Source organism: Actinia tenebrosa, unplaced genomic scaffold, assembly GCF_029948245.1.
Source record: "Actinia tenebrosa isolate PJP-AT-01 unplaced genomic scaffold, QUT_ActTen_1.0 PGA_scaffold15__27_contigs__length_11533743, whole genome shotgun sequence".
In the NCBI taxonomy this organism is placed as follows: domain Eukaryota; kingdom Metazoa; phylum Cnidaria; class Anthozoa; order Actiniaria; family Actiniidae; genus Actinia; species Actinia tenebrosa.
Window position 1 is genome coordinate 2,178,483 of NW_028292575.1, and position 15,486 is coordinate 2,193,968.

At 40.0% G+C, this 15,486-nt stretch overlaps 1 protein-coding gene across 1 annotated transcript in view; it reads right to left on the reverse strand.

Moving 5' to 3' along the window:
- LOC116291905 (3'-5' exoribonuclease HELZ2) overlaps positions 1 to 15,222 on the reverse strand; it is a 28,501-nt gene extending 13,279 nt beyond the window's left edge. The window contains exons 1-10 of the mRNA XM_031699139.2: positions 14,967 to 15,222; positions 8,824 to 9,048; positions 8,459 to 8,566; positions 7,596 to 7,986; positions 6,765 to 6,927; positions 5,347 to 5,578; positions 4,271 to 5,029; positions 3,421 to 3,822; positions 1,182 to 1,257; positions 328 to 544 (exon numbers count right to left, since the gene is read on the reverse strand). Of these exons, the coding sequence (XP_031554999.2) occupies positions 328 to 544; positions 1,182 to 1,257; positions 3,421 to 3,822; positions 4,271 to 5,029; positions 5,347 to 5,578; positions 6,765 to 6,927; positions 7,596 to 7,986; positions 8,459 to 8,566; positions 8,824 to 8,943 (2,468 nt within the window). The 5' untranslated portion in view covers positions 8,944 to 9,048; positions 14,967 to 15,222. The remainder of the gene's footprint in view (positions 1 to 327; positions 545 to 1,181; positions 1,258 to 3,420; positions 3,823 to 4,270; positions 5,030 to 5,346; positions 5,579 to 6,764; positions 6,928 to 7,595; positions 7,987 to 8,458; positions 8,567 to 8,823; positions 9,049 to 14,966) is intronic.
- Between the last annotated feature and the right edge of the window lie 264 nt (positions 15,223 to 15,486).

Genomic DNA, 15,486 nt, shown 5'->3' on the forward strand with positions numbered 1-15,486 from the left:
TCGCGTTCTGATTGGATGGGAGCGCGTGCTTTATGAGAGCACAGCACGCACGCGCACTTTCTATTTTGTCATTCGTATCCAAAATAACGGTTAAACTAATTTGTATTTTGCTTGCTGTGCGTAAATTTATAAAGCTCTTGGGGATAAACAGATCCACTACGCGGTACTTCTCCTATCATTTCTCTTGTGTTCTGCCAACTCCCGCGTGCTTTATAACTACCAGGGAGATAACTACACACAGCACGCACGCGCATTTTCTATTTCTTCAGTTGCTCCACTCATAAAAATGTTGTCCTAATCATTTTGTGAAAAATACTCATCACTTACTTGCTTAATATTGTCTTCCAGCAAGCCTTACATTCACCAGCCCCACACAGAGCACTAGGGTCACCAACAAATGCCAAATGATACTTCGCTCGAGTAACAGCGGTGTTCAGAAGCCGTGGATCAGACAGGAAGCCCAGTTCATCACGCTCTAGCGCCTCCACGGACATCGAGTATGAGGTATGAACAGTACTTATGAAAAGTGCATCAAACTCTAACCCTGCAAAACAATTATTTAGGTATGCTAAGCTATAAAACATAGTAAGTCAACAACAACAAAAATATAGAGTGCATCATTATGGATAAAAGTGGGAAAGAAGAGAATATGAAGTATTCTCTTGGTGGGAAACTATACGGCAAATTCGGAGCCACACAGTAGCCGTACCGTATCTTACCGTAGCCGCAACTACGCGTTTTGATTGGATGAAGTTCTGGAAGACAATGGGAAGCCATTTCAATGTTACGGCATATCGAACCATGTATGTGCTTTAAAAGTCAGTAACGTACGTTTCACACTCATACGATAACCATTCTTATGGAAAGCCATTTTAATGTTACGGTATGTCGTACCATGTACGTGCTGTGAGTCAGTACCGTATGTTTCCTATTCATACGATAACCATTCTTATGGGAACCATTTCATTGTTACGGGATGTCGTACCGTTTACGTGCTTTAAGTCAGTACAGTACGCATCCCACTCGTAGGATAAACATTCTTATGGGAAGACATTTCAGTGTTACGGGATGTCGTATCGTTTGCGCTTTAAGTCAGCACAGTACGCATCTCACTCATAGGATAATAATTTTTCTGGAAAGCCATGTCTATACAGTAAGATTTAAAAACTAAAGAGCCAAACCTTGAACATTATTCACGCCATCCACTCGAACTTGTCCAAGCTTCTTCTTTCGCAACAACTGACGAATCTCTCGAACCTAAAAAATATTTCAAACAATTTCTTAATACTTTATTGGAATGACATTCCAAATACACTCAATAGACTTTAATATCACATTTTCAAAAGTACTAAAGTGTTTGACTACTGGTGGATGGCCAGACAAGAAGCACAAATTTATAATCCAAGAGACCCAATATATTGTTCTACATTCCTGGGGAAAAATTTTTTTTTGTAAACATTCTGCATAAAAATGAGAGTTATGGATATAAAAACAAGAATTCGATGATAGAAGCTGCAAAATAGGCGTAAAAAAAGTGTTACGATCCGAAGTTCCATTAAACCGACGTCCAGTCCATTCCAGCCATGCTCGCTTGCGAATAAGCCTGAAGCGAGATGACGTTTTACCCCCGACTCTATACCATAATAGTTTTTAAAATTCTTTCATATTAAAATTTCTGATTCCTTAGAGAATACAGGAACGATAGTAATAATTAAATTACAAAAGCAATGTGAAAAGGATTATGGTCTAGAGACGGGGGTAAAACGTCATTTCTCTTCAGGCTTATTGTCCAAAATAAAAAATTTCAGGAATCTAGAAGTATTAATCAAAATTTAAAGGTTAGGCATGTTTTTCCTATATATAAGGATTATCGATATTCTTTTAAAATATTAAAATTTGACAAACCAGTTTTTTGAGATCCAAGCAACATCAAGTCAACCGACGTACCGTCCCATCTCTCAGTGTATACGATTCCAGATTTACTTAAATTATGTGTTGCAAATAAGAAACGAATCGCTGCAAATAAGAAAACGAGCTGCTGAAATAAGAAACGAACTGCTGCATACTAGACGAGTTGCTGCGAATAAGAAGCGAGTTGTTCCAGAGAAGAACGTTTTTACGATACAGGATCCAATACGATGTTTACCAAATATGGAAAAAAAATATTTTCTTAAAATTTCTTTTTAGACTTTTACAATAAAAATACTAGTTATGAATGTAGCAACAAGAATTGCACCATAAAAGCTGCAAATTCGGCGCGAAAAACGTTTTCCGATCCGAAAATCCTTTTAACCGACGTCCAGTCCATTCCAGCCATGCACGGTTCCAAATTTTCCAAAATGAAAAATCTCTCAAAAATCAGGAATTTAGAAGCATTAATCAAAATTTAAAGGTTAGGCATGTTTTTCCTATATATAAGGATTATCCACACCCTTTCAAAACATTAAAATTCGATAAACCAATTTTTTGAGATCCAAGCAAGATCAAGTCAACAGACACCCAGTCCAATCCATCCTCCATTAAGTCTCCAAAGGCAATACCGTTATATCTGGACGAATTTCTGACATGATATTTATGCGTATTTTTTCTATAATCGTGAGTTTGATATGATATAATTAATATGCAATAGGACTACACGTCTTCCAATTTGGCGATAATTTCATTCCAAAAAAATTCATCTGCCTGCCAAATTACTAGATTACTAGTAGATTAGATAGACTAGATTACAAACTTCGGCTTCCAGTCTTTGTAGTCGTCAGAGTATTTCAAAATTGGAAAGAAATTTAGGCCTATTATCTTATCTTACCCCACTTTCTCCATAGATTATATGTTTTCTTTAATAATGGAAACGATTTTCAGGGTTACTTAATTTTCGCAACACTTTTTTGTTTCAGTTAACGATACCTTAAAAATTCAAAGAGATTTCAAAATCACGAAAACCGTGAACTTAGAGTGTGGCAAATATTTCAAGTTGTTTAGAGGATGATTTTTGCGAAGGAGGAAAACCGGAGAACCTGGAAAAATATCCTTGAACGAAGGGAAAGACCCGACAAGCTACGATATACCTTTTTACCGATACGGCGGCCGTCTTGGATTATGGGATGTCAAGGGGGAAAACACGTAGAAAATTTATAAAACTTAGAGTTGCGTGTTTACATTTTCAAATGATTTGAAGTCTTGGTGTTCTTTACATTGTTCCAACTACCAGCAAATTCAATTGCTTTGTAGATGTGCTTGCTTTGTAGATGTGCTTGCTTCTCATTGGAAAGCGTAAGGTCGTATAAAAAGACACCATGACAGCTGTGCAGTCTATAAATTTTCCAATGGTTGCCCCTTCGACATCACAAAATGCCTTAACCAAAACAAAAGTTCAAGATGGCCGCCTGGTATAGGTAAAAAGCTAGGTCAATTCAAAATCACCTGAGCAGTGTACGGTGCTAAAACACAAATATTCTCCAGAGCAATATTTTCATCACTCTCAGCAGTCCATCTATCAACGAGTTCTTCAACCCTCTCGCAGATCTCCGCAGCTTCGGCCATATTGAAGTACGAACCGATATCAGGAGCCCTTGCTTCCTTCCCGAGGACGCCATGGAAGTGAACTGGGTATTGAGAGGACGGTGGTCTAGTCTTGTGAGCCACTAACGTACCCTCGTAGAACAGCTTCGAAGGAATGTCTACAATGTCTTTGTAGGCGCGGTAGTTTTCTAGAAGAAGTAGTCTACAGTTTGATGTTTCTGAGTAGAAGTCGTAGAGGCGGACAAGAAGAGAGCGGTCGAGGGCTAGGCGTCGAGCTACGCGGGAGGATACGATAGCGCCAAGCTACGTGTGATGAAGGAAAGATATAGAACGTTACCATGGTAATTATCTCTTTTATAAAACTGTTATTTGATAGAGAATGTCAAGCAAAGCTATTGGTCGAAAAACGGTAAGTGATAGTGATGGTTAAGAGGAATGACTGTGGTGGCGATGATGATGAATGATAAATGATAATGGTGATGATGGATGACGATGGTGGCGATGATGATGAAAGATGATGGTGGTGATGATGAATGATGATGGTGATGATGGATGACGATGATGGTGATAATGATAATGGTGATGATGGATGATGGTGGTGATAATGATGATAATGGTGATGATGAATGATGGTGGTGAGGATGATGATGATAATGGTGATGATGAATGATGAATGATGATGGATTTGATGATGAAGGTGGTGGTGATGATGATGACGATGAATGCAGATATAACTGATGCCTATCATTACCTGTAGATGATCTCCCGCCAGTACTATCCTCGTGGAAGGTTGTGCCAAACACAACGGAATAATACTCTCCGCCTCCATGGCCTGTGCAGCCTCGTCTATAAACACGTGACTAAAATACCCAGAAGGCAACCCGAGCCCAACCAGGACATCAGCGGTCACAAGCGTCGTGACGACCACCCTGTATCTATCCAGGCATTGCTTATCTGGAACAGCAAATTTACCCGTCTTCTTATCAATCAAGCAGTATTTTAGGGCAGTCAAGCTGACAGAGTTTATAAAACGGTTTTCCCAGCATATTCTGAGCGGCTTGCATAAGAAGCTTCCAGATTTCTTTGAAGTTATAAAGGGATGAAGGTAGTCCACGATATAATGGTCAGCGGCGCTATTAGAGTGAGTACAAATCAAAATACGAAGATTCTCTTCAGGGTTTCCTGAGTGTAAGCGACACAGTTCTTTGACAGCTTCCGCGATAGTTCTAGTCTTTCCCGTCCCAAATGGACCGAAGATTAGAAGTGGAGGCTTGGGGCGAGGGTCCAAAATGTGACTGAGGGCAGTGGCCTGGGGTTTATTTAGGAAAGCGTGTGCTTCGACTTCCCATTCAAGAGAGAGGCCAGAACGATCCGATGGAAAGACGCAAAGGAGATCTATGTTGTCTATGGCTTTATGCATGAACTTGTAGGTGTCCACGAACCGAAAACAGACGTCTGCAGGGAGAGGAGACTTGGCTTGCTTTATCACAAGTTCTAACGCTTCGCTAATCTGAAAAGAGATAGATAGGAATGAATGGGAAATGGGAAAAAGAATAATGGGAATGAGGAATGGATGGATGGATGGATGGGTGGGTGGGTGGGTGGGTGGATGGATGGATGGAAGGAAGGAAGGAAGGAAGGAAGGATGGATGGGAGGATGGATGGATGGATGGATAGATAATAATAATAATGATAATAATGAGATAATTATGGATGGATGACAATAATAATAATAATAATAGTAATAATAATAACAACAATAATAATATTTATTTAAAACACGGTATACGTAACTAACATATAATTTCAGATTCATAAAGTACTTACCAGAAAGACTACAGAATCTTTCTTCAAAGCCTCCACAGTGACTTCAAAGATTTTAGCAGTCTTTCGCTTCCCAGGTGGGATGACTTTAATAAGAGCAAATGAACTTCGATTGATCAAATGATTGGCGTTTTCAAGGATATCTGGGTTTATTGGCAGGATGACATTAATCTGGTTGACATACTCTATCGATGGCTGGGTGCACTCAAGTATGTCATCTGTATGTAGGTTCAACCTGAAATATTTACTTTATTTAATAATCATTGTCATTATCATCATTATAATCCACATCATCATCACCATCATCATCACCATCCTTATCATCATCACCATCATCATGGATCATCATCACCATCATCATGTATCACCATCACCATGTATCATCATCATCATGTATCATCACCATCATCATCATCACCATCATGTATCACCATCATCATGTATCATTATCATCATGTATTATCATCACCATCATCATGTATCATCATCATCATGTATCATACCCATCATCATGTATCATCATCATGTATCACCATCATGTATCACCATCATCATGTATCATCATCATCATGTATCATCATCACCATCATCATGTATCACCATCATCATGTATCATCATCATGTATCATCATTACCATCATCATCATCACTATCATCATGTATCACCATCATCATGTATCATCATCATGTATCATCATTACCATCATCATCATCACCATCATCATGTATCACCATCATCATGTATCACCATCATCATGTATCATCATCACCATCATCATGTATCATAACCATCATCATGTATCATCATCACCATCATCATCATCACCATCAACATCATCACCATCATCATGTATCACCATCATGTATCATCATCACCATCATCATCATCAACATCATCACCATCATCATGTATCACCATCATGTATCATCATCACCATCATCACCATCAACATCATCACCATCATCATGTATCACCATCATGTATCATCATCACCATCATCATCATCACCATCAACATCATAACCATCATCATGTATCACCATCATGTATCATCATCACCATCATCATCATCACCATCAACATCATCACCATCATCATGTATCACCATCATGTATCATCATCACAATCATCATATTTTATCATCACCATTACTATTGTCTTCATCAATCATCATTCTATCATCATGTATCACCATCATCATGTGTCATCATCACCATCACCATTGCATTTATCAATCATCATTCCCATAAATTATGTAACAACAAAGAGGTCAGGTCATGGTTTGAACCCACAACCTTGACTGAATTAGACAACTGCTCAAGCTCTATGATAGAGAACAGGCTCTTAGCTTAACATCATGTGATGATAGGATTGGTGCAATATACTTCCTAATAAATGTAACTATTCAATGCATTCCTTACTTTGTCATTTGCTTTCGCCGTTCATATTCTTCTATATACAGCAGAGTATGTAACCTGTGACAATAGTTTACCGGTGACAATATGTCATCCATGTGATCAAATGAGCCGTACTCCAGAGCATTTTTCATGTTAGAGGGGAGGGAATAAGAAGATTTGCTCATTCCTGAAATTGAAGATTAATGTTGACAACGATTAGGTTAAATTCTGCAATTTTTGTATGATTGATAAGTTTTTCATGATATGTAAGCCTTACACTCAGCCTTAACTGTTATCAATACACCCCTAAATGACAACTACAGACACCCTAATTAGAAAATACATGTATTCAATAAAACATAACTTCCTTTTCCACTGTTAGCCCTAACAAAACTACAGTCATTGTTTAAGCGTAGTTGTCACTAGCGACATAAGCATTGAACATAAGCATAAGGATCAAAACGTTCTGTCCTCCTTATCAATCAATCAATCAATCTATCTATCTATCTATCTATCTATTTATCTATATTTAGTACCAAAATTGCAAAATTACATATATTAAACTACAAAAAAATACAGAAAATTGGTACAAGCCAGCTGTAATAGCCACAGGCTAAACAAGACAGTTGGCAAATTATAAGTTTTACAGTAACATATTTTTTGGTCAATAGAGGTACATAAAAAAAGAAAGAGGAGAGCAAAAAATAGTTGCCTAATATATGTGACGAAGTATAATGTTTCTATTTACAATCTTATGGTGATGCTTGTGTCTTTGAATTTCCCTTTGATATCAGTGGTTTGAATTTCCCCTAAATATCCTGGATTCTCCCTTGTATGATGTACAGACATACTTACCATCATCTACCTTCCCATCATACATAACCAGTGGATACTTGCTTAGCCAGGCCAATTCATTCTCCTCCTCACAAGCAATTTTAAACGTCAGCTGTTTCACCAGACTCTGCTCAGGAGCAACCATCACCCCAAGGTTACGAACAATCTTTGGATTAGATCCAAAATCAAAGACAAGGTGCTGATAGAAGTTACCATAGCTACTAGAAACAAACTGTACTGTAACCTTATACTCTGAAGCTGGTTCTTTGAAGTTGTTTAACCATTCCTGAGAGTTTGCAGGCAGCGTGAGTATTGGTTTGTCAGTTGAGGAGATATTTGTGATAGAGAATTCTGGTAGAAATGGGTCCAACATGAAGACATGTTTTAGCTGGCACCATGGCCCAATGAGAGACTGAAAAATGGGGAGAAATTAAATCAGAAATTTATGAACATACACATACTGATTTTTTGTTCCAAATTTAAGGGTTCAATCTGTGAGTTCATTGTGCCCTAGCTTACATCAGCCCTGAGGTTGTTTCAGGGTTTGATCTGTGAGTTAGCCATGCCCTGACTTAGATCAGCCCAGAGGTTGTTTCAGGGTTTGATCTGTGAGTTAGCCATGCCCTGACTTAGATCAGCCCAGAGGTTGTTTCAGGGTTTGATCTGTGAGTTAGCCATGCCCTGACTTAGATCAGCCCAGAGGTTGTTTCAGGGTTTGATCTGTGAGTTAGCCATGCCCTGACTTAGATCAGCCTTAAAGTTTTTTCAGGGTTTGATGAGAGTGATTACCATGCCATTACTTAGATCAGCCCAGAGGTCAATTGTTTCGAGTATTGGTAAAACTTAAAGGTTTGAAGCTGTAGCCCATAATAAATAGTACTTACGCTTGATGTTACAGTAAAGACCCATGACACAAGTTTATTTTTACTGATGTATGGAATGAAGAGCTTCTCTGAACAGTGAACATTATGCGAGCCACTCATTTCTACTAGCTGAAAAGCAAAACGTTGTGATTCCAGTGAGAGCTTGCTCATTACCAATACTTGCTCAAGACCTAGTTTTCCATTTCAGACCACATATCATTCCCTAGAGTACCATCCCTTTGTTTGATTGGTTGCACACGAGAAGATTACATGAATATGGATACAACAAAGAATCTTATTCCCTTTAGAACCACTTGGTCTGAAAAGGGGCAATATGCCTTAGTAGGTGAATTAGATTATCTGTAAATAGTGTAGGTCTTACTAACCAGTTTACTTTCTGACATCCCATTAGCTTGAGCCTTTGTTAGAGCATCCAAAAGCTCCTTGGCAGCCAAGCACGGCCCATGGAGTACTGGAGGGCTTGACGGCGTATTTGTGGTTGGCATAGTTGCAGGTAATATTATACTTTAATTTGCTTCTATTATGACCATCAGTGTTAATTTTTTGTTATTTCTGAAAGCTTGTGGTTTATTCATTCCTTGGTTACTTATCTGCACACAAAAAAATCAATAACGATAATCAAAGTGAATGGATCTATTTCTTTTTGTTTTTCATCAAAAAAGCCCCTCAATATGGCTCAGATCAAGCACATGTACTACAATAAAATAGATTTTTGCTAAAATGTGTAGATCCAGAACTTACCCATAATTCCCCCCCTCCCCCCACATAGGAATTTCTGGAATTGGAATTGGAATTTCTGGGGGAGAGGGGTAGTGGGACAGAGAAAGAACGAAATTACAGGGTTTGGAATTGGAATTTCCAGGGACAGGAGAGATCTATAAAAATCCTTCATTGGTGGGGGGGGGGGGGGGAGGAGTATGGATAATTTTTGGAACTAATACAATTTATGCTACATTGTAGCATTCTCAATTGTTTAATGCTATAGCAACATCATATTGCATTAAAATTTTAGCAATATTGGCTGGATATTTTCATTCAATCATCTTAAGATTTGAACACAAACTACTGGCTCATTAGCCATTGTAGTGTTGGTGGATTTACCCACCCCACCCCTGTTAGGTTTGCAAGCGTGCGAGTGCGCATGTGTGTAATAAAGAGACGAGCATCAAAGCACATGGTTTAGTGTAGTTGATTATTATTTAGAAAATACACCACATTTGGCGACGAGGATCACCACAAAGATAATCTTAGATATAGATTGATCGTTTTAAGACAACATGGCCAGATTTTTATCTGAATTAGGTGGCTTGGAGCCATTTGATTGCACGGACTCGGCTGGTCTTGATGCCCGATGGCAAAGATGGCTACGTGCATTTGAGCTGTTTGCTACGGGCAAGGGAGTCGCTGACCCGGAACAGAAGAAAGCACTACTTCTACACACTGCTGGAATGAATGTACAGGATATTTATTTCACCTTGATGGAGGAAACGAATGATGAAGCGAGTGTTTATACTCTAGCGACTAGAGCATTGAATAATTACTTCAAACCTCAGGCAAATGTGCCGTACGAGAGACTTTGTTTTCGCGAAATGAGTCAACTTCCTAATGAAACTGTGGATCAGTTTATCACCAGACTGCGACAGAAGGCCCAAACCTGCGAATTCGGAGAAAATACAGCAGTGGACGAGCAAATAAGGGATCAAGTCATTAGCAAGTGCTCATCGCACAATCTTCGTTTGAAGCTACTCCAAAAGGGCCGAGGATTGACCCTCGCACAGTTAAAAGAGATTGCTCGAGCTATGGAACAGTCAGAGAGGCAAGCCCGTGCTATAGAAGGGAAATCAGAGGAAGTCAATAAGGTGACTGTTGAGACAAACTATGTACAGCGGGACCAAAGGAGAGATGGAAGAAAGGGTCAGATCACCTGCTTCTCGTGTGGACGTGAAGGACACAGGTCCAAAGACCCTAAATGCCCAGCTATTGGTAAGCAGTGCAGGAAGTGCCAAGGAACTGGACATTTCGAGAGAGTGTGTAGGACCCAGCCAAGTGAGCGAAACAAAGGTGGGAGACAACATGTAAGGCAAGTTGAATATGATGATGATGACCAAGGACCAGGTAAAGATAAATATGCATTTAGTATTCATGGTAGCTCCGATGGTACAGTTAATGGTCGAGTAATGGTTCAAGTGGGAGGAATACCAATTGAAATGATCATTGACTCTGGTGCTAGTTGTAATGTTGTTGACAGGAAGTTGTGGGAACACCTGAAAGATAGCAAGATTCAATGCACCTCCACCCGTAGTCCACAGAACCTCTTTCCATATGGGAGTAAAGAACCTCTGACAGTTGCTGGGAAGTTTACAGCCCAAGTGTCCATCGGGGAAAGACTTGCAAGTGGTGTTGACTTCATTGTGATTGAAGAAGAGGGTCCAGCACTCCTTGGTCGGGATACAGCAATATTGCTTGGAGTGTTAAAGCTGGGACCAGAAATCAATGCCCTTAACATGTCTTTAGATGGGTCCCAGGGACAGTCTAGTATTCTGGATAAACATCCAAATTGTTGTGAAGGTATTGGAAAGTTGAAGGATTTCCAACTAAAGATCCCCATAGACCCAGAGGTCACACCAGTGGCCCAAAAAATGCGTCGAGTACCCTACCACCTGCGGGATAAACTGAGCCAAAAGCTTGATGAGCTAGTGGAACTTGATATCATAGAGAGGGTTGAGGGTCCAAGTTCCTGGGTATCCCCAGTAGTAGTTGTTACAAAATCCACAGGGGATATCAGACTCTGTGTTGATATGCGGCAGGCAAACATGGCTGTGAAGCGCGAGAGGTACCCTATACCTACCATTGATGAAGTCATCCAAGACATGACACAAAGCAAAGTGTTTAGTAAATTGGATCTTAAGTCAGCCTACCATCAAATTGAGTTAGCTCCACAATCGAGGGATATTACTACATTCTCAACCCACCAAGGCCTATACCGCTACAAACGCCTCATGTTTGGGATCAGCTGTGCCCCGGAAATGTATCAGAGAGTTCTCCAGCAAGTCCTGCAAGGATGTGATGGTGCTCAGAATATTATTGATGATGTCATTGTGCATGCATCAACAGAAGAGGAGCATGATAGAAGAGTCGCAGAGGTAGTTAAGGTGCTAGCAGAAAGGGGATTAACATTCAACCGTGCCAAGTGTCAATTCAAAATGCCAAAGATAGAATTCCTGGGTCATGTATTGTCAGAAAGAGGAATTGGACCAGCAGATGAAAAGGTGAGAGCAGTTGCTGAGGCTAGAGAGCCTACAAATGCCGCAGAAGTACGGAGTTTCCTAGGACTGGTGAACTTCACTGCACGGTTCATCCCAGACCTAGCTACCATCTCTGCACCCTTGAGAAAGCTTACAAAGGCACAAGAGCCATTTCAATGGGGTCCAGAGCAGAGTAGAGCATTCAAGGAGTTGAAGAGGAGACTCACCAATGCAGAGACCCTGGGATACTTTGACCAAAGTGCACCCACCAAAGTGATTGCAGATGCCAGTCCGGTCGGATTGGGAGCTGTTCTGGTACAGGAACAAGCAGGAGAACTCAGAGTAATTAGTTATGCCAGCCGCAGTTTAAGTGACACTGAGAAGAGATATTCACAGACGGAGAAAGAGGCCTTGGCCATAGTCTGGTCATGCGAGAGGTTCCATGCCTACATCTTTGGTGCTGATTTTGAACTGTGGACAGACCACAAGCCACTAGAGTGTATTTTTACACCAAAGTCAAAGACCTGTGCAAGGATTGAGAGATGGCTCCTAAGACTGCAGCCCTACACATACACTGTTAAGTACATCCCTGGCCCAAGCAACATCGCTGATTCACTGTCACGACTTCTGTCCCCATCATCAGTTACTGGCTCAGATGATACCACCGAACATTATATTAGGTTTGTAGCTCGGGAGGCGACCCCATGTGCCTTGACCACACGCGAGATGGAAAGAGTGTCAGAACATGATCCAGAGTTGATGTGCATCAGGGAGTGTCTGCTTTATGGAAGATGGGATGACATCAAATTTAAAGAGTACCTGCCAGTGCGGAATGAGTTAGGAGCGGTTGGTCAACTTGTGTTGAGAGGAGCAAGGATTGTAGTGCCCAAACAACTCCGAGGTCAAGTACTAGAGCTAGCCCATGAAGGCCACCCAGGTATTGTAGCCATGAAGCAACGACTCAGGTCTAAAGTCTGGTGGCCGGGACTAGACAAGGAAGTTGAAAAGCACTGCAAAGAATGTTATGGGTGTCAGTTGGTTAGCCAACCTCACAAACCCGAGCCCATGACCCGCACTGAGTTGCCCTCTGCTCCATGGGAGCACTTAGCTGCTGACCTGTTGGGTCCATTACCCTCTGGTGACTACCTGTTTGTCGTGGTGGATTACTACAGTAGATTCTTTGAGATAGATTTCACCAAATCCATAACTTCCGAGAAGATCATATCACTCCTGGACCAAGCATTTGTTACTCATGGCCTACCACTGTCATTAAGAACAGACAATGGAACACAGTTTGTAAGTGAGCAGTTCGAGGAGTATTTGCGTGAGAATGGCATTGAACATAGGAGAACCACTCTTCTCTGGCCCCAGGCCAATGGAGAAGTTGAGCGTCAGAATCGCAGTATCCTGAAGAGGTTACGCATTGCTCAAGTGGAACGAAGGGACAGGAGAGGAGAGATGAACAAGTTTCTGATAATGCACCGTAGCACACCACACAGCACAACAGGAATAAGCCCTTCACAGCTTCTATATGGGCGGAACATTCGCACAAAACTACCCCAACTGACTGAAACCAGTTGGGACTATGAGGTGAGAGATAGAGACAGTGAATGGAAAGAGAAGGGGAAACAGTACGCAGACGCCAAGAGGAGAGCACAAGACAGTCAGATCCAGGAGGGTGATCAAGTGCTGGTCAAACAGGAGAGACAGAACAAGCTATCTACACCATTCAAACCATCACCATTCACAGTGATTCAGAAGCAAGGAAACAGTGTTCTCATTGGTGATGGAAGATCTCAGTATCACAGGAATGTCACCCATTTAAAGAAATTCTACGGCAGCAGAGAAAATGTGCCTGAACCCAGGACCACAACCTCAGAGCTTGATGAGATTGACCCCTGCTTTGATGATCAACCTCCTGGAGGAACTTTCAAGGCGACCACAGCAGTAGGAATGTCACCTACCCAAGCCAGCCAGGTTGACCATCCGGGTCAACCCTGCAATCCTAACCTTCAAGCTACTCGACCTACTCGTGCAAGGATGCTACCTGCAAGGTTTGATGACTATGTACTGGGCTATGTTGGGCCTATAACTTTTGTCTGACTGTGAGCTTGCTAAAGCTTATGATGTTTAAATGTTATGACAGTTAAAGACTTTGAGCATCTTAGTTTATTGTTGTTTTGCTCAACCATGTGTGAACTCATGTTTTAAAAAAAGGGAGAGATGTAGTGTTGGTGGATTTACCCACCCCACCCCTGTTAGGTTTGCAAGCGTGCGAGTGCGCATGTGTGTAATAAAGAGACGAGCATCAAAGCACATGGTTTAGTGTAGTTGATTATTATTTAGAAAATACACCACAGCCATGACAGCTAAAGCAGGACCAATAGTGCAGCGTAACGGTGACATCATAAAAACGAAGACAAAGGCAAAATTCGGACAAACAAACTTACAAGTTTACTTTCAGCAAATAATTTTCACAGCCCATCGCAGTTGATCTTAGTTTACATGGGTTATTATTGTAACTTTAAGTAAAAATAATAAAATGGGTTCGTATAATCATCGTAGCGGTTAAACAGAATGCAATGTTTGTCCGAATCTTTAAGCTATTTTTAGAATCAGTGCGCTGCGCTATTGAATCTGGTCTAATCTGAAAAAGGATTCAGTTTCCCAGGGGAGAACGACTCTTTTGTTGTGCCTCCTGTCATGGCTGCCATCACGTGATGGTTCAAACCCTCAATATATACTATTTTTGCTATGTTATATTTAAAGCCATTTCAAAACTAGAATGGAAGAATAAGCTTACATATAGAGTTTTTCATGGCTATAAAAGTAAGCTTCAACGTGATTATAATTCAAAGAAACGATCCAAACCCATACAAAGACATTTATAAAGCACTAGCACCTGTTACTCGCAAAACAGAGACATATAAAATGCTTGAAACTTATATCTTAGCCAAAACCTCTTGAAATACATTCAACTATAAAAGGCCTTCATGATTAAACATTCTACGAATCATAAAATACTTTAGTCAAATTGTAGAGCTTTGCTTAAGGCATTGATAATTCAAATGCAGTAATAAATATTAGTTAATAAAGTCAGATTAAAGTTAAAAAATTGATAACTTTATAACGTTAAGTTGTCAAAATTTGACAACACATTTCTAAAATTTTGAAAGATCAAACCAGCTTGATCTTCGAATGCAGTGAAAAGATTTCACGGGAGAGTAGGATAATAATATAGTATAATAATAGATATAACTTACAGGTTCGTTGGATTTCTCTGTAGAGTTATGCAAAGCATTGTTTACAGGATTTGTAAGTGAGTTTAGACTCTTCTGTCAAAGAAAATTGCAGATCAACTCGTTTTTGCTGACGAAGTAATATCGTATTTTGCTTCTTTCATTTTCGATTTCTAACGGATGCATCTAAAATAACTCTTTTTATGTCCTATATTTAATTCAAAAGATCAAAAATGTCTAAAGAAGTCATAAAGAGAGAGAAAAATGACTCAAAAAACGAGTGTTTTGAAACTCAAAGAAACAGATGATAATAGACTTGTACTATACTTCTGGACGCAAAACATACATAGAAGCTATTCTCTGATTGGTCACCGCATTCTCTAAAACAATAACTAAATCTGGTTCTAAATTTATGTAAAAAGAAATGATCCTAAAACAAGAAGAAAAAAACGAGCTTAAATTAAAGCTTACTTACGGATTAAAGAATAATAGGAGCTAAATCTAAATTTAAATAAAAAGATTTTTTTTTAAATAATATTCTCCA